This window comes from Saccopteryx leptura, chromosome 1, assembly GCF_036850995.1.
Source record: "Saccopteryx leptura isolate mSacLep1 chromosome 1, mSacLep1_pri_phased_curated, whole genome shotgun sequence".
Taxonomy (NCBI): Eukaryota; Metazoa; Chordata; class Mammalia; order Chiroptera; family Emballonuridae; genus Saccopteryx; species Saccopteryx leptura.
This window is the reverse complement of record NC_089503.1, coordinates 77,836,327-77,857,875: the sequence shown is the minus strand read 5'-3', so window position 1 is coordinate 77,857,875 and position 21,549 is coordinate 77,836,327. Positions and strand designations below refer to the sequence as shown.

The 21,549-nt window shown below is 40.9% G+C and overlaps 1 protein-coding gene across 1 annotated transcript in view; it reads right to left on the bottom strand.

Moving 5' to 3' along the window:
* FAT3 (FAT atypical cadherin 3) overlaps positions 1 to 21,549 on the bottom strand; it is a 700,951-nt gene that overhangs the window by 551,446 nt on the left and 127,956 nt on the right. Inside the window, exon 2 of the mRNA XM_066370577.1 lies at positions 9,859 to 13,167. Coding sequence (XP_066226674.1) covers positions 9,859 to 13,150 — 3,292 coding nt within the window. The 5' untranslated portion in view covers positions 13,151 to 13,167. The remainder of the gene's footprint in view (positions 1 to 9,858; positions 13,168 to 21,549) is intronic.

Here is a 21,549-nt window from a genome sequence, read left to right as displayed (position 1 = left end):
CACCACCAATTCCATGTATCAAGCTGTTGTGAGTCGTCCCAGTGTAGAAATGGATTCCAAAATCACTCCTACTACATACTGCACTGAGACATCACCACTGTAGCACGGAAATGAATGACCAGTACTCGCATCACTATATGATCACATCACTATATGAACACATCCTGTGCTGGCCAGTGGTGGCCAGCGGAGAAATCACAGCAGCGGGGGAAGAGCAGGTTGGCTCCAAGTACAGAGCCAGCAGCTGGGCTGAGGAAAACTCCCCAGTCATTCTAGACCTTTAATTGTAAGGTTCAGTTCTTGCCTACAGAGTCAAAATGAAAGTTCTCTCCTAGAATTCAGCATACAAATTGTAAATGCACCACAATTTTTTTCTGTTGTTGTTGAGATTCTCTGAAACAAAACTTACTAGAGTTTTTTGTTTATAGAGCACAGACCCATAGCAGCATTAACAGCAAATACATCTGTGATAGCTCATAGGAGAAAGAAGTTTGACAGGTTTTTTTTTCAAAAATCACACTAATGTATAAAATTTAGATAGCATTACCAACAAGTTGTGACTACAGAAAAACACTTCTAACCCCTCAAATAAATAAAACACAAATTTCAACAACATTGAGGAAAACAAAATAATCTTTCTGTACTTTTTTTTTCGATTACAATTTACATTCAATATTATTTTGTATTAGCTTTGAGTGTGTACTTTCTTTAGAAACAATTACAAAGTGTTGATCCTAAAAAGAGGCCATCAAACCAAAAAATGCAACCAAAAAACTGTAAGGAAAAAAAGTATTAGAGAGGTATGTTAGGCATTTAATAAAAATATGATATTACTTTCCTGAGTTTTGTGATATGTGCAGTGTACGGTGACTTTTAAACTGATGAGTTGCTGTCATTTGTTTCCTCACTCCAAACAAATATAATAATTTTATAGCCAAAACTTCTCATACTTTCCCCTCAAAGCAGGCTCTCAAACTTCTATGAGGTATAAGCTTCAAGCCTCAGAAACCACGGATCCTTTCTGGGGTGAGGTATGCCTTGATAATTGAGCCTTGCTTATACAAAAGCAACTCACTTGAGTGCTCCAGTTACCTCTCCTACTGTCTTGTCTCCAACTGGAATTTGTCAAATCATCCCACAACACGCAAGGGTGATGAGAGCTAAGGCCACAGTGAACATCACGAATGTCTAGCACAGGCACTTAGGCATCGCGGTTTGGAATTCCACGATTTTCCACTAGTCCTTGACTTAATCTTCCATGCATCCTTTTCAGTGTAAAGCAGGGAATGGGTGCACTACAAACGTGGGAATAAGGAAAGAGGAGGTGGACAGTAAGAGAAAGGAAAAGGGGAAACAGGGAGGAGGAAGCTGACTATAACAGAAGCAAGTGGAGAAAAACCTATGAAAAATGGTTGGAGCTCTATTTTATAGATTTTGGGGTTAAACCACAAAGCCTTTCTGTTTTTACCATAATATTTTTTAGTGTGTATGTGTGCGCGTGCGTGTGTGTGTGTGTGTATGCACCTCAAATTTTTAGCTTAATTCCTTCAACTTTTATTCACTTTTTGACTCAAGGCATTTCATATTCAGTGTTATTCTAACACAGGATTATTCTCCCCAGCATACTGCTTTTTAAAAGCAACTAGAATATTACCTATGTTATGCAAATGAAAATCTGTGAATTTAATCACAAAGAGTGGCCTTAGAGGAGCCACTAAATCCTCCACTGTCCAACGGGAAAATCTGGAGAGTCCTATTATATTCAATAATTCATACACCAGTGCCCAGAATTTAATATAAATTGAATTGAATGCTATACACAACTCTGTGTAGATTCTGTTGATAAGACAAGCTTTCATAAAAACAGGAAAGCTAAAAATACAGACTACAGCCCATTTTAATTTTCATTTCATTTTCTTTTGAATGAAATATTGTGAATGTACCAGCATCACATAAATATTTATCAAACTCTGTAATTCCTCCAAATGTCATGATAAATAAAAGTATCTTCAAAACACCTGCAAAAACATTTTTAGGAGACTGAAATGAGATGCAAGCTATCCAGAGTCATGGAAGGTGATACATCTATCCTGCACCTTCTAAAGAACTAACACACGAAGTTATCATTTGATAGTTTTTTGAAACCCCTGCTTACTAGACCTCTGAAATTTCATTCTTGTTAATTGAAGAAATAAAAAACAATTCGGTATCACTTGGCACTGCAGAAATAATGACCGTGACATGAAGGGCCAGGCAAGCTGTTGACATGTTCCATTGTTAATATAAAAGAAAACCCCATTTCAGAGTAAAGACCACACAAGTTTCCAGGTTGTTGGCCTGCCTGCCACCATATTTGGATTTCCTCTCTATGGTGGTCATTATCTTTATCATTTTCTAGTTACGCAGGAACAATAGCAGTTCACACTTGCTCCATGGTGCAGACATAATTACAAATTTGAACCAACAATCCTCTATTAAAACCTAAATTGCCTTCAGCCAACAGTTACGAAAAGGTCAAGAAGAAGGCACCTGCTGAAAAAAGAGCAATAAAAACATGCTGTTCTTTATTTTCCAGAAGCTTCTAATCCTTTCTCCCACCAGGCTTATATGACAACCACTGAGTTCATCTGAATGCTGTGTAGTATTCAGGGCTCCTCTGGGAAACATTATTTTTCTCTCAAATAATTATGTTCAAAGAGTCTAGAGCTAAGTTTAAAAATCAAGATCCAAGAAAAGTTTCTGCTGTCACCTGATCATGACTTCCTTTCTCTCATTTGCCTGCTCTAGTTTGTCCCAAGGGGAAATTGTAAGGTTAAGTTTAGGCCAAAATGCACCGAGTCTCTTTTGACTGAGATGGGTGGAGGTAAAAATACCATCTCAAATAACAAATGAGGATGGGGAATGCCATTTACTCGGGAATTGTCATAAATTGCACCACAGCCACCAAATAAGGTCTGTCTTACTCCTCAACTTGTCAAGAAGTTACAAGCAAGTTAGAGGAAAAGAAGCTGAAAAGATTAACAATCATCATATGGATAAAATATGATTCCCAGGGCCTCCGAACAGAAGAGCAAGGAAGCTTATTTATTATGACATTATGCAAGAGGCATGCTACTCTGGGAATTACCCACTGCTTTCAATGTCTGGGCTGGGACTAACAGTTTGGGCCATGATAATTAGCTCCTTATATTTCTAATACACATTTTCTCTTCCTTGGTTTTCATTTACTCACTCTTAACTAGCCAATGATTAGAGATTACAGCTAGAATATTAGACTCAGCACTGGCAACTACATAGTAACCAGTTCTTCAGACCAATGAAAAGCTACTCAGTTTCATGTCGGAATTTTTCTCTTGGCCACCAGTTTAAATAAATTCTCCATGCAGAAAACGAAAGCACGGTATCACAACATTTGTGAGCATGAGAGATCCTAATACCACAGCATCCAGCCGAACTCCTCTTTTTCCTGAGTCTGGTGGGTCAAGGTTTTCAGCAAAGCCTTTTTTTTTTTTTGCATTGTAGAAAAGAAGTGGAAAGCAAAAGCCAAATGGGGAGACAAAGTCCTCTGGCTCACTTTCTTTGTAAAATGAAACCACTAAATTATTTTTCTGTTGTTTCTCCAGGTCTTCAGTGGAATGTGCTAACACAGAGAGTGGCATTACAGAGATTAGAGTGAGTAGGAACTGCTAGACAGCATCAGTTTTATAAATATTTTTAAACTTAATATTTGTTTTAGAATATTTACATAAGGAAAATATTTTATCAGTCAGGGTCCTGTCAGAAGACAGATGGTACCCTCAAACTGAGTAATTGAAAAGCATTTAATAAATACACTCTTTACAGAGGTGTGGGCAGGGTGCAGAAAAAGTAATAATAATAATAATAGTAATAATAATAATAATAGAAGATGCAGTGCTCCAGGGTCGGTAGCAGCCGGGAGAGGTTTCCACCATCAGCAGAGGGATGCAGCCAGTCCGCAGTAGCCAGTGTGGAATGAGTGGGAGACGAATAAGCTGAACCAGCTCTCTTTCATGCCCTCTGTTCCCACTGGCAGAACCACAGACGTCAGCGAGCAAAGGAGCCCACCGGCCAATGAACTCAGGTGCACGGGCACAAAGCAGAAAGAAAGTTGGAAAGTGAATCTGGAAAGGCAAATGGAAGAAAGCCAGTGCAGACACTAAAAACAGTTATAAAGTTATAGTTACTGTTGGAATCATCTGTTCACCAAAAAGAAGTGATTAGTTTTACAGTGCTTAATGACGGTGAGAAATTTCTTTTGAGTGTCTATCGGAACCAAAGAGCACGACAGACCCCCTAAGCGTCCATGGATTCTATCAGAACACTTGCAATAAACAGAACAGTCTATGCTCACCTAGTAGGAGAAATGCTGGCTAGAACCTCAATATAAAAAAATGTAAATATAAATGCATATGTGTGGTGCACGTGAGTTTCCCTTCTTAAAATACCAGATGTGTAAAAATAAGAAAACAACTGTCCCCACCTCATGGGATGACTGAATGAGCCCAGCTGTGTAAAGCATCTGCATGGAACTTGTCACATAGATGGTGCTCAGACACCACATGAACTGCGCCTGCCATCCCCACCAGCATCATCGGCAGCAGCTGCATTCTGACCTCTAGAACAGACTGGGAAATTTCCCACCATGGAAGCCCCAGCATCGCACCTGTAGCTGTGCGTCACTAGTGCTTGGCCAGGTGCCTTACATAGAGGTAGCACCCAATTAATTTCAGGTTATAAAGACCGTAGTGAGAGTTGGCATAGGCTGTGTCATTCATTAGTCAGTAATTATTCCATTCCTCTCCCTCCTTCCTTCTGTAAGAGAAGTATTCTTCCCTGCCCCACATCAATACTGGACCAATTTGGTTTTGGGGTTTATTTATTTTTTGTATTTTTCTGAAATGAAAAGTGGGAGAGGCAGACAGACAGACTCTCACATGTGCCCGACTCGGATCCACCTGGCATCTCCACCAGGGGCCAATAGTCTGCCCATCTGGGGCATTGCTCCATTGCAACCAGAGCCATTATAGTGCCTGAGGCAGAGGCCATGGAGCCATCTCAGTGCCTGGGACAACTTTGCTCCAATGGAGCCTTGGCTGTGAGAGGGGAAGAGAGAGATGGAGAGAAAGGAGGGGGGAAGGGTGGAAAAGCAGATGGGTGCTTCTCCTGTGTGCCGTATCCGGGAATTGAACCTGGGACTTCCACACGCTTGGCCAACGCTCAGCCACTGAGCCAACCAGCCAGGGCTGAACCAGTTTTGAGCAGTGGCTTTAAGAGGCACTGCAAGCTTCTAACAGCCTCTTCTTAACTTTTTATTTATTGATTGATTTTAGAGATAGAGGAAGAGAGACAAAGAAGGAGAAATACAGGGAGGGAGGGAGGGAGGGAGGGGGAGAGAGAGAGAGAGAGAGAGAGAGAGAGAGAGAGAGAGAGAGAGAGAGAGAGAGAGAGAGAGAGAAAGAGAGAGAGAGAGAGAACCACTGACTTGTTGTTACACTTACTTATGCATGTATTGGTTGATTATTATATGTGCCCTGACCAGGGATTGAACCAACAGTCTTGGCTTATCAGGAAAACGCCCTAACAAACTGGGCTACCCAACAAGAACCCCAATAGCCCTCTTGCACTTCTGACCTCTACTTTGTAAATCTCATATCCCAGCTAGTGTGTGTGCTCCATCAGCCTGTGTCCTGCAATGAGAAGACATGTGGGACATACTTTAACACAACTCAGTCTGCAACAGTGCTGCTTCAACTATTCCCCTGGATGGAGGAGCAAAAAAAAAAAGGTATTTTGCAATAAGCCACTGAAATTTTGTGACTGTTGGAGAGCAGTAATACAGAAAAATGTGACTACTACATTCACTTAACAAGGTTATTATGGCATGCTAGAGTGGAAAGAAGGGGACTAACATGATAACTGGAGTCCATTTCTGGAGTTCCAATCCCTTATTGGATAACTCCCAGGTTAATGACCCTAACTGGGGAAGCATCATTAAAGTCTACCTTGCTGAATTACTGCAAAAATTAGAAATAGTATTCACAAAGCACCTAGCTCAGTGCCTGGCGCATGCGAGGTACATGATAAATGGAAAAATAATATAATTAGCAATAATGGATGGCAAAAATATCTTCCCAATTATCCATGATTAATGTCCTAAACTAGAAATTGCTTACACCAATTAAGTATTTTTTTAACCTCAAGTAAATAAAATGGTAAAACCATTGCTTAAGTTTGCAGCTTGCGAAACAATCTAATAGAAAAGAATAGTTCAGACAGACAATGTGCTTTTCAACCCTCAAAAATGTGACTATTTAAGAATATGAATTCCCATTGTGTCAAAGAATCAGAACACATTCTCAGTAAAGAAAACAATGATGGCATTGCATCTTCCAGACTAGTAATTTAAATTGTGATTAAGCCCACTGTGGTTGGGCCTCACAGTTAATCCATTTATTATGAACATTATTAACCATGTATTAAACGCCTGTGCATGGTAAAGAATTTCAAAGGTATGGTCTTATTCACTGAGTTCCAAAGAAGTCAAGAACACTAAAGTACTAAATGAATCAACTAATCCCAGCATCTGCAATTTCACAAAGCAGGAGCACACAATTATTGAAGCACAGAAATAGAGTTTTGATCCACTGGGAAGGCATTCAGAAAACTATCACCGCTAATGAATTATAGAAGATTTATATGGATTGTAAAACTTAACTAACACAGAAAGTTATCTAAAATATGAGCTCAATTCCTTGCCTTTCAGAAGAATAAGGAAAAAGACTTTACAGAAAAGATATTATTTGGTAGACACTCTCTGAAGAACCCAACTCAATTTAGGGTGGTGTTTCTGAACCACATGCAAAAGGAATACTCGGAGCGCTTAAATGCAGATCCCTGGGCTCCAGCCCCAGACCTACTGAATGTAATCTTTGGTACGGGCCCTTGGGAATCTGTAAACAAACTCTGCAGCTGATGCATATGCACTCCTAAATTTGAGAACCACGAAACACTGTGAGCTATTCAGTAACCTTTGGCAGCTGACTTCAAGTTTCTGGAAAGACAAAAATCCAAACAAGGTTAGGCCATTCTATGCCCAAGGGTCAAATGAAGACAATAGAGTCTGAACTTGAGACTCAGTAACAGCTGCAGGGCTAAATAGCTGTTCAATCTGCCAGCAGCTCAAGCCATGACTTTTAATCACACTGGGAAGCCAAGAGCTGATGGATCATTCAACAGCAGTGCAACCCCAAAAGCACCATGGTGATGACTTCTCTTGCTGGGCATACATTTGCCAAAATTCCCCTTAACCCTACATCTCCCTGGCACAAGTCCAGGCAATCATTCCTCATCCGCTTCTTGAGCTTGGCTGTTAAAATCTCTAAGAGGTGAAAGGGGAGGAAGATTATTAAGAATATTATTATATGGAAATTCAAATTTTCAACATCAAGTCTAACCCCCCCCCCATCATATAGGGAAAAATATAGTTTTACTTTTTAAGAGATGGAAACAAAATAAACAGTGAAAAAAAAAACCACTGCTATTAGTTTTAAAACTTAAAAATCCTCTGGGAAAGTAAATCAGAAGCATATATAATAAATGTAAAAATAATAAAGAGCCCTGAATTAGAACTGAGGGAAGTGGAGAGTGCTAGATCATCTATAGCCTCTTGTGGGCATGCAGACACAAGTCTTGAAGCTTCTCTCTGACCCAAATAAGTCTGTGTTTTCATTCAATCTTTTAAAGTCACATAGCAATGTTAAAATGTAAGTGTCATTATTATCATCTACAGCAAGGTTTATTTAATGCACTCCAGAATCTAAAAGAACACATGCAGAACAGTGGGTTGTTTTCTCAACAGAGGCACAGGATATCAAACTCTGGGAGTCAAGAATTATAAGGGCAGCTATATCATCAGATGAAACTATACCCACATTTTTCTGAAATAACATGTAAGATGAGAACAAAATAACATGGTATAAATAGAGAAAATCTAGGCCACTCTCACCAAATTGCTCGTCTTAGCTGCATCAAACTGTACCAAGCAGAAACTTCCTAATAAAACAACTCCATGTGGTTTAAAGTAGTTATCTAGGTAGCAATTGTTAATAACTCACTCCAACATCTTCCTGCTGCCCTACCTACCCACATCCACCTGAGTCTCAAAGGTAAGCTTCTCTAACTGGAGATCTACACAAACAATAGGACTCTAAGGGAAAAGGAGGAGTGGTTAATAACCTGTCTCATCAGCCAATGAACCCAGGTCTAAGGACTTTAAAACCTGTTTATTACTTTATTGCCTTACAGATTTTAGGTCAATACCAAATTCGACTCTATCTAGGACCATGCAAGGAAGCCCATACTTGTCCACAGATGGCAGACAGCACAGAATACTGCAGTACTCAGAGCTAAGTTGGAAACTAGGCTCCAAGTGATATACCTTCTCGGAACGTCAGTTCAGACTGTCCTGCCCACTGGAAGTACTCAAAGCTTTAAGTCATTATGATTAGTAGTAAACTTTCAGCGCAGAGTAGACACTGCCTTTCTCATATGGTACTTCAAAGGTGAAAATAGATTCTAATCGAATAGCAATTTAGATATAATAGAGTAGGTGGCTGAATCAGAACCCAAATTTTGACATCTACCTTTTCCTTTATTAAATGGCTATAAAGACAAATTTTATACTTCACACTGCCCATAATTAGAGTCCACGTATATACAAAAATTACAGTTTAAATTTGTGAGGATACATATTTTGTAACTCCTACCTGATATTTAATAAAATTTCTCAAATCCTTTCTTTCCAGTATTATTGATGTAGAGTTAGTATCCCTATAATGGACCTTCCCACTACCTATTTTAATTATCATCATCATTACTGGTAACAAAGCACCCTGTGAGTGTTGTTGAAAATGATTTAATATCTATAAATGTGTCCCAATAACTGTAGAGTGCTAATACAACCATTTACACAAGAATGAAGAAGACACAGCCCATCTTGAGATATCTGTGATCTAAAGTAGACTAGAAAAATGCATAGTGCTAATTGAGAAACACATACATGCACCTGCCCACTCAAACAAATAATAACAAGAATATAAAAAATATACATTTGTGCATTTATGATGAAGAGTAAATATGTAAATAGGTAGGGACAATCATAATATTGGGTAAATTTTTCACCATATTAAAAAATATAAAAATCAATTCTTAAAAATAAAATCTTAATATCAATTTTCTAATCAATAACATGCACCATATGCTTGCTCTAGTCTAATCCTGGGAACATTTCTAGAAGCATACCTCCATGTATTCATGGAGCATATACAGCGCAAATGTCTCTCGTTCAAGAGCCAGATATGCCCGTAAAGCATGAAAGACCAAGAAAGTGATGCAGTATCGCTTCGGCAAAGCATTATTGTAATGGGAAAGACTGGTATACACGATCCATTTGAAAATCCATTTCACACTTCTAATTTAAAACCAATTCAAATATAATTTACTTTATCGGGGTCCTTATTTTGTGAAAGTCAAAAGTGTAATCATCAGAGGTGACAATTATTTACACTTATCAGAAGATAACCTGGTCATAGCGCTAAACAAGAAAAACAAAAATACAGGGACTCCTACTGAAAATGACAACTATGACTGTATAAACAGGTTGTATAAACCAACACATTCTTAAAAAAAAAAACAACCTTCTACTGTCCTGTCATCTCTGCACCAAACACAACCTCATTTGTCATTCTATTTCAGTGTACGAGAGTATCCGCTTACTTTTTCAACATGATGCTTTGTGAGAGGTTAAACTACATTTCTGACACAAAGTAGTAAACTTACCACTCTCATCATCTATATTGAACCTTCCAAGACCGCTGCCATCCCTGATGGAGTACTGGATCTCTCCATCCCTCCCAGAGTCCTCATCTTGGGCAGTCACCTGCAGCACACTTGTTCCAACCCGTGAGTTTTCCTTTACAGATCCAACAGCAGCAAAGTCTGGGAAATAGGGGGTGTGCAGGTTTTCATTGACATCCACCACTTCCACCTCAACAAAGGAAACAGACGAGAGAGAGACTGGCCGCCCTTTGTCTTTAGCCCGAACCGTGAGGTTGTAGAACTGCTGCTTTTCATAGTCCAGCTCTTTGCTCAAGCGAATGGCGCCACTTGCTTTATCTATTTCAAATCTCCCATTATAGTCATTGACCAAAGAATAGCGCACTTGACCCCCCAGTCCAAGATCTGGATCGTGGGTCTCCAGCCAGGCGATGACAGTGCCAACAGGGAGATCTTCAAGGACCTTCACACTATAGCTGCTGGGAATGAAAGCTGGGGAGCAGTCGTTGACATCATCCAAAAAGACCTTAAGAGTGACCACTGAAAAGAGTTGCTGGCCGCTGTCTGCCTTGTCTCTGGCTTCTATTTTTAATGAGTAGTTTGCCTTGGATTCCCGGTCTAATTGGTCAGCTACGTAAACGATTCCAGTTGAGCTATTGATGGCAAACTGCCGTGTATCTGTCAAGACTGAGTAAGTCACTTCGCCATTAGAACCCAAGTCTTTGTCTCTGGCTTCCACTTGAATAATCTCAGTGCCCATACTTGAACTTTCAAGAATGTTGACTGTGTAACTGTCTTGAAGAAAAATGGGGCTGTTGTCATTAGCATCCTCCACGTTGACGGTCAGCAACCTCCACGAAGATTTCTGTGGATTACCTAAGTCATAGATGGTGATATTGAGGAGATAGAGGTCTGTATGCTCTCGGTCCATGGGCATAAGGACTTTAAGTTGCCCAGTCTCCATATCAATATTAAAGCAACTATCCGTATTGCCATCAGATATCGTAAATAGCACCTTTCCGTTGAAGCCAGAGTCGGCGTCAGAGGCTTTAATCTTCAGGATGTTAGCACCAACTGGCAGGTTCTCCTTTACAGCCACGTCAGAAGGAAATGACTTGTCAAAATGTGGTCCTTGCCTATTAACTGAGTAAAAGTCAAGAAATCCATCCTCCAGGTTCAGTTTCCCATTTGCTTTTGCCTTAATGAGGAGCTTCTCTGCCAGCTTTTGAGCCACACGAGTTTCTCTGCAACTGAAGCTCTTTGAAGACACCTTTCCATGCAGGACTGAAATGTTGACAGACATGGGATCCGCAAAATTCTCTCCATCGGTGGCTGTAATCCTGAGGGCAAACTGGCCGTTTTTAATGCCAGAATTCATCAGGGACTTTTTAAGCTGTAAAACACCAGAGTCTGGGTTTAAATAAAAGAAACCAAGTTCATTTCCAGAGATAATTTTGTACTTTACAAGTTCAAGTTCATCAATATCGATTGCTGAGACAGCTGTGATGTGACCCCCAACTGGAAAGTCATATGAAATAACTCCCTGGCAAGCCACTTTTTCAAAGAGAGGGGTGTTGTCATTGACATTTCCTATTCGAATGGTCACATTTACCTCACTTTCATGGCGGTATGGGGAACCCCAGTCAGAGGCTCTGACAACGAACCTGTAAATTTCTGGAGAGGATTCGAAATCCAATTCTTCAGTTGTGCTAATAACACCTGTAAACTGGTTAATGGCAAATGGCAACAAATTCAGGCTGGCAATACTGTAGGTGATGTACCCATTTTCTCCCTTGTCCTTATCCGAGGCTGAAACCATGAGCACGCTCGTTCCCACCGGAATACTTTCATTCACAAAAGCATCATACAGTGGCTGCTGGAACTCGGGGGTGTGGTCGTTTGCATCTTCTATGCTGATGGTGACTTGTGCTTCTAAATCCCCTTCCTTGTTTGTCACCACCAGTTTATAAACCTCCTTCTTAACAGTGTTCAGTGGCTGTGCTGTGACAATCAGACCTGACCGAGGATTAATTTTGAAGTACTGTGCATCCTCACCAGGAGATAACTTATATTCCACATCGAGTGGTTCGGGACTTACTTTTACTATAGCAACTACAACACCCGGAGGGGAAAATTCACTAATGCTCACATCGTACATTTCTTTTTCAAATCTAACCGGGATGGTGTCCCTTTTGGGGTTGGCAATGTGGACTGTCTTAATGGCAGAATATTTCTGAGGTGACCCCTTGTCTTTCGCTTGAAGAGTGAGGTTGTAGCCATAGGGAAAGCTCCCCCAGTCGACCTGCTTTCTCTCCTTGATCTTATATTCGTTTATCCACTTTCCTTCCTTGGCCAGGAAGAACTGATCTAAAGGATCCCCAGCCACAATGGAAACAGATTCGATCTCCCCATTGGCCCCCTCATCTAGGTCATCAGCTGTCACCACTGCATATGTCGGCTCTTTGTCCAGGGAGAAAGGAACATGAGTGACCACATGGAGAGTTGGCGCATGCTCATTTATTCGTTCAACGTGAACATAAAGCTTTGCAGTACTGCTCACTCCGTTGTTTCCATAGAGTTTCATCCCTCGGTCCACAGCCAAAATCTCCAGATCATACCTACTCTTTTCATCGTAATTTAATCGTCCACTTAAAGAGATGACACCACTTGTGGGGTGAACTGAAAAGAGATCAACTTTGTTTTTAAAGTAGTAGTAGAATTCTCCATTGGAACCAATATCTGCATCTGTTGCTGTCACCTGGGCGACACTAGTCCTTAAAGGTGTGCTTTCTGCTATTGTAACAGAGTATGTTGTGGGTGAAAATAAGGGTCTCAGATCATTCATATCTAATACCTGAATGCTCACTTTGGTCCATGCTTCCAAATCCTCTCCTCTGACAGAACCTTTTACTATCAATAAATAGTTGTCCTGAATTTCCCTATTCAATATGGCAGAATTTCCACCTTTAGTTCTTATTCTGAGAAAACAGAAATCAGCAATGATGACCTCCTCCGCTTTGAAAAAGCCTTCCTCATCTCCAGACACTATTCTGTATTTGATGTCCCAGGACAGATCGATTAAGGTGATGCCCATTCTACTCTGACTGCCGACGTAGGTCCTTGCTGCTGAGTTCTCATACACTGTGGCATTATAAACGGAATGTGTGAAGTGAAAGCCCAGGGGCCCAGTTCCCGGCAGCCCCTGGGAGGCAGTGGCCAAGAGCGTGAGCAGCAGGAGGATGAGGCAAGAAGGGGGTGGCCGTGTCCCCACACAGTATCCCATAGTTATATCCATCAAATCATACTTCCATCCTGGAGGGGGGAAAGAGAAAGAGAAAAAATTAACTTAGTGAAAAGTGGGCAAAGCAATAGAAAATAACTGCTATGGAACAGTACTGTTACAACTTTTTATTATAAATGAAAACTGAACAAAAGGATAAAGTAGAAACCTTACCACTACAAGATGACAGCAATTCAAAATGACTAGGATTTAACCTCAACTTGTTTTTATTTTTTAAGTGACATTTTATGCTGTTGGTAGAATTATTCTGTGGTAAAAGGTTGCCTGCATTCTGCAGGTCAGTTTAGAAATTTGTGCTGGAAGCCTTAAAAAGTGCATTTACCGGCCCTGGCTGGTTGGCTCAGTGGTAGAGCATTGGCCCAGTGTGTGGAAATCCCAGGTGGATTCCTGGTCAGGGCATACAGGAGAAGCTCCCATCTGTTTCTCCACCCCTATGGCTCCGATTGCAGTGGAGCAACGCCACAGATGGGCTGAGCATCACCCCCTGGTGGGCATGCCGGGTGGATCCCGGTCAGGCGCATGTGGGAGTCTGTCTCTCTGTCTCCCTGCTTCTCACTTCAGAAAAATACAAAAAAAAAAAAAAAAAAAAAGGGTACATTTAGCTTTGCCTTAGAATGATCTAGGCAGCTATCCTATGGAAATAATTAAACAAGTATGTATTTATAGTTCAATTTAAAATACAAAAGAATTTTTAAAGGTACTATTTGTTTAACAGTAGAGAAGATCAAATAATTTTTGGCACATTCATAAAGTGAAATGCTACATAGCCACTAAACAATTATTTTTAAAAATATGTATATTCAGATGCGATAAGATGTAATGCTAAGTGGAAAAAAGATCATAAAACAGTAAATGTGGTATGATTCCATTATTATTTAAACATCTAATGTACAACTACATTTTTCTATTTAAAAAGGGGTAACTGTTTACTGGGAGTTTAGAGCATATGTTCATTTTCTAATACTTTTTCAATTAACATTATTGATTAATGGTTACATAATTACTTTACAATTATTATCTTTTAAAGAAACGCATCCAAGATATTACCATCTCTTCTTGTGCTGACTTTTAAATCAATCAAGATTTATGCATAATCCAACACATTGAGAATGAACAAAGAATCCTGTAACAAATGAAGCAGAAAGGACCATCCCTAAGAAGTTGCACCATATAAGTGATATCCATCAGAGGACTGTGCTATTCAGGAAAAAAAAGGGGGGGGGGAATTTTAAAAAAAAAAAAAGAATTCTAAGAAATTTAATTTCTTAAGAGTAATTTAATAAATTACTTCCAATTATTTTGACCAGCCTATTAAATTGCTACAATCACCATAATTCTATGACTATGAATTAACAGATAAAAACATTTTCTTATTTTGAGATCTGTCAAGTATTTAAAATAGCATATTTAACTTAACCTAAATTTAATGTAAAATGATCAAGGAACAGCTAAGTCTATTTATACCCTGACGGCTCAGATGGTTAGGACCCCAGTTTATGAGTTCTTCCAGGAAGGCTTCCTCTGCAGGACCTCGCATCTCCTTTCTCGTCTATGGGGAACGAGGAGGAAATTAGAAGTGGGAAATGAATCCTTTCGCACAGTGTGAGTTAGGCACTGTGTCAGGAATTTTCCTACTTTGTTATATTCAATCCTTACAACAATCCGAACCAATAGGTACTATTTTACCAAACTGTATGTTAGAAAACTGAAAGTTAGAGAAGTTAATCTACTTGGTTGGAACACTGTCCCACTCAACAGATACATGTCTCCCCATTGGTAAGTTTCAGAGGACCTCACACCTTGGTCTTTCTTACTGTAAAAGCCATGCTTTTCCCCATTATACCATTTTTTTTCTTTATTTGTAACAAGAATAAAATCATTACTACCCCCTAGAAGCATATATGTCATAATTTCATAATTCAATTCTATTAAATTAATCAATATTTATCATTGATGGAAAAGCATAAAACCCATTCAGCTTCTCTATTTGCTTATCTCCTTTCTGGTTTTAAATTAGCTCTAATTATTGGCTGTAAGCTGAAAAATATCCTTCAGAATTTAAACATTAAAAAATATTATAAATTTGCCTGACCAGGTGGTGGTGCAGTAGATAGAGTGATGGCCTAGAATGCAAAGGACCCAGGTTCAAAACCCCAAGGTCACTAGCTAGAGTGCAGGCTCACCAGCTTGAACATGGGGTCGCTAGCTTCAGCGTGGGATCACAGACATTACTCCATGGTCACTAGCTTGAGCCCAAGGTCGCTGGCTTGCGCAAGGGGTCACTGGCTCAGCTGTAGCCCCCAAGTTAAGGCACATATGAGAAAACAATCAATGAACAACTAAGGTGCCACAACAAAGAACTGATGCTTCTCATCTCTCTCCCTTCCTGTTTGTCCCTCTGTCTGTCTGTCTCTCTGTCTCCCATAAAAATACTAAAAATTAAAAAAATATATATATTATAAATTATTTTGTACTTTGCAGTAATCTCCCTTTATCCAAGGAGGATTCTTTCCAAGACCTTCCAGTGAATGCCTAAAAGCACAAACAGTACAGAATCCTATATATACAATGTTTGTTCCTATACATACATACCTTTTCAGTATAAGGAAGCACTTTATGGCTTCCCTTTGGCATATTTGAACTGCCAGCATCACTACTCGTGTGCTTTTGGGGACATTGTTAAGTAAAATAAGGATGACTTGAACATGGAGAGACCATGTTAGGGATCTGTTCATCAGGAAGGTGGCCACTTTGTGACCCATGGTCGGGAGCATATAAAGTGTGGATACGCTGGACAAAGAGGTGAGACACATCCAGGGCCAGAAGGCATGAGATTACACCACACTACTCAGAACAGTGCCCAATTTAAAACTTATAACTTTCTTACTTCTGTAATTTTCCATATTTTTTAACTGAGGGTGACTGGGTAACTAGACCCTTGGAATGCGAAACCATGGATAAGAGGGGAACTCCTGTATAAAATGCTTTCATATCCACAGTTGGCAAGGCTCATGCTATGATATCTTTTCTGTAGAGGAACCCATCAGACCTTGTTTTCTTTCTTTCTTTCTTTCTTTTTTTTTTTTGCATTTTTCTGAAGCTGGAAACAGGGAGAGACAGTCAGACAGACTCCTCCCACATGCGCCCGACCGGGATCCACCCGGCATGCCCACCATGGGGCCACGCTCTGCCCACCAGGGGGCGATGCTCTGCTCATCCTGGGCGTCGCCATGTTGCGACCAGAGCCACTCTAGCGCCTGGGGCAGAGGCCACAGAGCCATCCCCAGCGCCCGGGCCATCTTTGTTCCAAAGGAGCCTTGGCTGCGGGAGGGGAAGAGAGAGACAGAGAGGAAGGCGCGGCGGAGGGGTGGAGAAGCAAATGTGCGCTTCTTCTCTGTGCCGGGTCCTCCACACGCTAGGCCGACGCTCTACCGCTGAGCCAACCGGCCAGGGCCAGACCTTGTTTTCTAGTAGCAGAGGCTCAACTAGAACTCAGGCTCTTTCCACACCAAACAAGGCTATCTCTATTTTTCTGACCAACTCTGCCCTTCAGGAGACTCTTGCAAAGCACAACTCCAGGTCTGCATTTGCTTGGTTCCAGCTGGGGATGAGGTATGTCATGCTGTTTTCACCGGCTTTAGTGTCTAGGAAAAAGAGTTGGCAGGTAGAAACAGAGTAGTCTAATATAGGGATTTCATAGACAGAACAGACGATAAAAATGAAAGCAGAAAGTTGAGATATAAAAGAAGTTAAGCTCACATGCAACTCCTTTGCTGCCTGTCCTTAGGAAAAGCTCAGGTGCTGAGTATGTGAAGCAGGAGCTTGGAAACGGTAGGCTCAAATATCCTGCTCAGGAGGATGGAGCCAATGTAACTGGGGAGGCCTCTCTGCGGAGCAAGCACACAGCTGAAATATGGAAGTGAGAGAGCCCTCCTTAGACATCATGGATGTAAACCGGCAGATGCTTTAATAATACTACTCCCTATGCCTCAACAGGCTCCATTATTTCATCATCTAAGAATGTGCCAGAATAGGGAGGCATTTTTAGGTTCACTATGAACATAGTGGAATGAGATATGGCTCTCACAAGGAATGACCAGAGGTCGTGTATACTCTCGCCAAGTAGAAAATGGGGGTCACTCTCAGCATCTCCAGGGAAACACAAGTTCAGCTTCTGCCTCGTTTCCCACTCACTACTCTACACCAAGGGTACTCCCTATGAGAGTAGTTTTGCTGACAGTTTGCTCAAAGAGTCTGGGCTCCATAGTCACCAGGGAAGAAGATGACCCCAATGGTAAATTCAGTTTAAGTGAACTTTTTTCAGTCTGTCCAGCCCCATCACCACCGCAAACCCCGACTGAAGGAAACCTGATGCAAGGAGCAGCATGTGTGTCTCAGGCCAGGCTACTCCCAGCACCTGGGACAGCACAGGCCACAGAGGAGGCGCAGAGCGCTGTTCGCTGAACAGAGTATAAAGGTTCAGATATAGCCAGAGGTCCAAAGCCTTCACTATATTCAGTTTCCAAATCCCAAAATATAAGCACATCTTACTTCAGGAAACAGAATCAAGAACTTATACAGACTCATAAGAACCTTAAACACCAGCTGGTCCCATCTCCTGAGTGTACAGATGAGTAAACTGAGGCCCATAAAGATGAAATGATTTCCCTAATATCAGGTCTCAGATCTCTTGGGATCAGAGCTGGTACCAAACAGAAATGTGTGTTAGCCGAGTTACTTATTCTTTGAGTTATTAACAATTTGAGAACTGTGGTTTGTCATCATTCTGCAGTGATCATCATTTTTCTGACACCTTATTACTCTAGTTCATTGTTTATAAGTAAACGTTTAAGTGCCCAAAGGGGACAGTTACTTTTACAAGCCCTTCTGGTGAATCCTTCAAAGCACAGAATGCTGTCATAATATGAAAAAACACCATTCAATTTAACTGTTCCAAAATTGGTATTTTGCATGCTAAGTTTTTCTTTCAGCAAGATATACTGCTGGAGTATTTTTTCTTATAAAGCAGAATCAATAATCTTAAATGCAAATAGAAACTACTTCAGACCAAACTGATGGGCAATAGTATTACTGTGTACTGAAATTTGGATTTAAAAATAAAAAAAAAATTGAGCAGGACTAAGCTAGTTGGCCTCAGTTCTTAAAAATCAAAACATCCCATAAGGTTTTTGTATCTTTATTTGGGAGCAGGTGGGGAGCCTGTCTGGCACAATTCATTTAAAAGCCTTGCAGTTTTTCTCATTGATTTAGAAAATAAATAAGTGTTAACAGTTAGGAATTCTGTAAAATTCTGCCAAGTAAATACTAGAATAAAGATTCTAGTATGTGTATATATACTAGAATACACACACACACACACACACATATACATACTATGGACTACTATTCAGACATAAGAAAAGATGAAATTCTGTCATGTGAGACAACATGGATGGACCTTGAGAATATTATGCTAAGCAAAATAAGTCAGTCAGGAAAAGCTAAGACCTATATAATTTCACTCATATGTGGGATATAAAACTGAAATTGTGGTTACCAGAGGGAAAGGAGTGGAAGAGTGATGGAGGGGTAACGAGGGCCAAATATATGGTGATGGAGGATGGTTTGACTTTGTGTGAGGGGCACACAATGCAATAGACAGATCATGTATCATAGAAACGTACACTTTAAACCTATGTGATCCTATTAACTTATGTCACCCCAATGAATTTAATTTAAAAAAACACTTTTGGCTTCCTTTTTCTTTCGAATGCCAAGACAACTGTTAAAATGTAAAAAAAAAAAACAAAAAAACAAAAAAAAAACCAGTATTACTTTCTCCACACTGAAACCAAGCTATTTGTAAAGCCAACACGATGATTATAGTGTTTTAGATGCTCCGCACACTGCTTTATTCTACTACTTCTGGATTATGTTAAAGAAAGCACTTAGTTCCCCACCTCAGAGCCTATTTTCTATGACTTAGTAACATAATCAATAATTTTTTATATGCTTTCCAAAGAGATCTTCAAGCTATCCATCAACCTTGGAGACAGTAATTTTTCGGAGGCAGTCCAACATGCCCCCCTCCGATCCTGCCCTACCCACTCAGCATGGCACTCAGAATGGCAAGCAGCTCTTCCTGTCCAGGGATGAACACGCACCAACGGCCTCAGGGGCAGGGCACAGCCCTCACAAAGGTCACCTCTCTGGGATTGCTTTGACTCAGCAGGGTAATCTGCCTGCTTTGGTAACCTCGTGAAGCTGTTTTCTGCCATCATTGAACTAGCTTCCTTAAATAGCTGAGATTTCAGTTTCCCTGGCCGTTTGGCTCAGTGGTAGAGCATCAGCCTGGCTTGTGGATGTCCCGGGTTCAGTTCTCAGTCAGGGCACACAGGAGAAGTGACCATCTGCTTCTCCCTTCCTCCCCACCCTTCCTCTCCTTCAGCTATGGCTCAATTGGTTCAAATGTGGCCCCTAGCACTAATGATGGCTCCATGGAACCTCTGCCTCAGGTGCTAAAAATAGCTTGGTTGCAAGCATGGCCCCAGATGGGCAGAGCATCGGCCCCAGATGAAAATTGTCAAATGGATCCCAGTTGGGGTGCATATGGGAGTCTGTTTATCTCCCCTCCTCTCACTTGAGGGAAAAGAAAAACACATCTTAAGAAAACATTCTATTTTCACTCCATTTCTTCCTATCTTATATATTTAAAATTTTTTGTTGTTGTTGGGCAGACAGACATGGTACTGGGGAAATGTTTGATAGGCTGTATAATAATAAACAAAGTCAATATATAATGGTCTTGGCTTTAAAGACATCCTTAATGTGGATACTTGTGTTAGACCTGCAAATGGAGTAGTTAGCTACTACTCAGGTGAGTCCTATACCTATACAAAAGCTGCATGTGTAGTGGGTCTGGAATACATACTTTGATGCCCGACTGCCTGGGTTGCATCCCAGCTCTGCCATTTATTTGTGGTGTAACTTTGGGCAAGTTATTTAATCTCTCTGTGCCTCAGCTCATTATTCTGCCAAATGGGAACCAGGATCTGAGTTAATAAATATGAAGTGCCTAAAACAGTCCATGGCATGTGAACAACTGCTAGCAATTAATGTAGACTTAGAGAAGACAAAATCTGCAAGTCACATAATAGGGAAGGAAATTTACAACCTTCCCAGACATTTTCTTTTCCAATAGGAAAGACATATCAAAGGTGAAGGAAAAGATGCTTTTTCTTTACTAAAAGCAAAGGAATACTACATTATAGCCCAAAGTCAGAGAAACCTAACTCAAATCCAGGCTTTGGCACTTATTGGTTGTGTGACCTTGGGATAATACTTAAGGCTGTTTAAATCTCAGTTTCCTTTTCTATAAAATAAGGATTATAGGAGTTCCCACTGCCACGTAAAAGGCTTAGAATCATGTCTGGCACACAGTACAAGATCCATAAATATTAATTGGTATTTAATTACTCTGGTGTTAAGAAGAGATACAAAATGGAAAGCAAGTGAAATCTGGGTTAAGAATGAAGGGTTGAGGCCCTGGCTGGCTGGCTCAGTGGTTGAGCATTGGCCTAGTATATGGAAGTCTTGGGGTTGATTCCCAGCCAGGGCACACAGAAGAAGCACCAATCTGCTTCTCTACCCCTCCCCCTCCCCTTTCTCTCTGTCTCTCTCTTCCCCTCCCACAGCCAAAGCTCCATTGGAGCAAAGTTGGCCTGGGTGCTGAGAATGGCTCCATGGCCTCCACCTCAGGCACTAGAATGCCTCTGGTTGCAATGGAGCAACACCCCAGATGGGCAGAGCATCGCCTTCTGGTGGGCTTGCTGGGTGGATCCCAGTCAGGTGCATGCTGGAGTCTGTCTCTGCCTCCCTGCTTTGCACTTAAAGAAAAATACAAAAAAAAAAATCAATGGTTGAGAGTGATATGATCACAGGGTAGCCCATCTTTAATATAAAAGCCACCCTCCTTCCCCAGACCCCATGCCATGGGTCAGGGTCAGTGCCAGAGAGGCATCTGTTGATGGTGACACAGGCTACTGCCACAGCTCTGCAACTCATTCCAACCCCCAAATGTACACTTTCAAACTTAGGAAACTATAGCTGCATTAGGGAGCTAGTCCACAGCTCTGGCATTTAATTCCAGAGGAGTTCCAGCAGGGTTTCTCCTTGTGGTGATGAGTCCCAGAACAGCCAGATACTGCTAAGCCCTATCTTCCAGAGCAGCTTATCTTGATACTGCTCAGATTACCATCCTCATGACACTACTTTATGTTCCAGGTCCTTGCTCCTGAAATCAGTTATACACTGTCTGTATGACACACTGGGGAATCAAGTTTTACTCTCTGGCTGATGCTAACGGCTGCCTGAAAAGAAGAAAAAATATTTAC